The sequence below is a fragment of the Verticillium alfalfae genome, genomic scaffold (assembly GCF_000150825.1).
Source record: "Verticillium alfalfae VaMs.102 supercont1.5 genomic scaffold, whole genome shotgun sequence".
Lineage (NCBI taxonomy): Eukaryota > Fungi > Ascomycota > Sordariomycetes > Glomerellales > Plectosphaerellaceae > Verticillium > Verticillium alfalfae.
The window spans coordinates 425,534-426,740 of record NW_003315034.1 but is presented as its reverse complement, the minus strand read 5'-3'; the positions used below and the strand labels follow the sequence as shown (position 1 = coordinate 426,740).

The following is a 1,207-nucleotide window of genomic DNA, read 5'->3' as shown; positions in this document are numbered from 1 at the left end:
CATGACAAACGGACTTCATTCGCAAATGGGCACGACGAGAATTTTCAAGCCCTGGCCATGCAAGCAAGGAAGAAAGAAAGAAAGAAAGAAGAACGACGAAGAGCATGGGTTGGGCGCTCCACAACTTGATAGACACGTCAGAATGGGAGCTACTAGGGGCAAGCTGTTTAGGGGCGATGATTCGATGGTCTTTTCTCTCGTAGGCACTTTGATACGTGCGCCTTGGGGGGTGGGGAGGTGGGACTTTGGGAGTATTTTGCTTGATGCGTCTCTCCTGAGATACCCGTCCTGCGATTTTATGGCATGTATTCTTTACTTGGCTAAAAAGTGTGTTTATTATCATATGATCATTTCTTTGGCGCGCGAACGGTAGATGGGGAACAGTAGGACACTTTTTTTTTCATTTCGCCTACGCAAATATGAAGGATTTGATGGAGGATGGGCCACATGAAGGCGGCAAACAAATAGAAGGCTCTACATGAGAAGTTTCTAGATTATCGTTCTTGGCTCAAATTTCCTGTACTGAGCGCCTCGCGGTGCAACAAAAGCCCTGGAAGGCGGCATCCATTCATCACCGAAAACCATGCAGAATTCGTGAGTTTCTCCACTTCAAACAAACAGACACACGCACACACACACACAATGTATCCCCAGTGACCGCCGACCGAGGACCTTAGCTGACAAGCTGCCAAGTCAGAACAAGCAGGGTCGAGTAGGCGGCGAGGCTCAGGCCGGCGAGCAAGGCGACGCTGTTGCCCGAGGGTGCGGAATCTTTTGGGCGGGCGCCTCGTTCAGCGTCGGCCGGGTTCGCGGTCGCCAAGCGGGCGTCGACCTCCGGAGCGGCAAGGAAGAAACTGGCGGTTGCCCTCATAGCGGCGGTAGATGGCGACGAGCATGACGGCGGCGCCGTAGACGGCGAAGAGGGCGCCGATGGCGTAGAACTCAGACGTAAAGATCTTGAGGATGATGAGGGCGAAGGAGAACTGGCCCAGGGCCGTGCGCATGTAGGCCCCCTCGAAGGTGCGCTGAGCTGCGCGGATCTCGACGAGTCTGCGGGCGCGGGGCGAGGTGGTTAGTTGGCATGGTCTGGGAACGCCGAGGCCGACAGCGGCCGAGAGGGGACGCACTCATCGGAGGTGAGGACCACGGAGCGGGCGCGGTGGAGCCGGAGATGGAGGTGGTCTTCGGGGTTGGGCTAAGAGGCGTC

General features: G+C 56.2%; 1 protein-coding gene across 1 annotated transcript; it reads right to left on the bottom strand.

The window, feature by feature from the left end:
- Window positions 1–791: 791 nt before the first annotated feature.
- On the bottom strand, window positions 792–1,004 carry VDBG_04452 (conserved hypothetical protein; the record flags this gene model as incomplete). The annotated part of the gene is made up of 1 exon (XM_003004800.1): window positions 792–1,004. One exon carries the CDS (start codon window positions 1,002–1,004, stop codon window positions 792–794), a length of 213 nt encoding a protein of 70 aa, XP_003004846.1.
- Window positions 1,005–1,207: the final 203 nt, after the last annotated feature.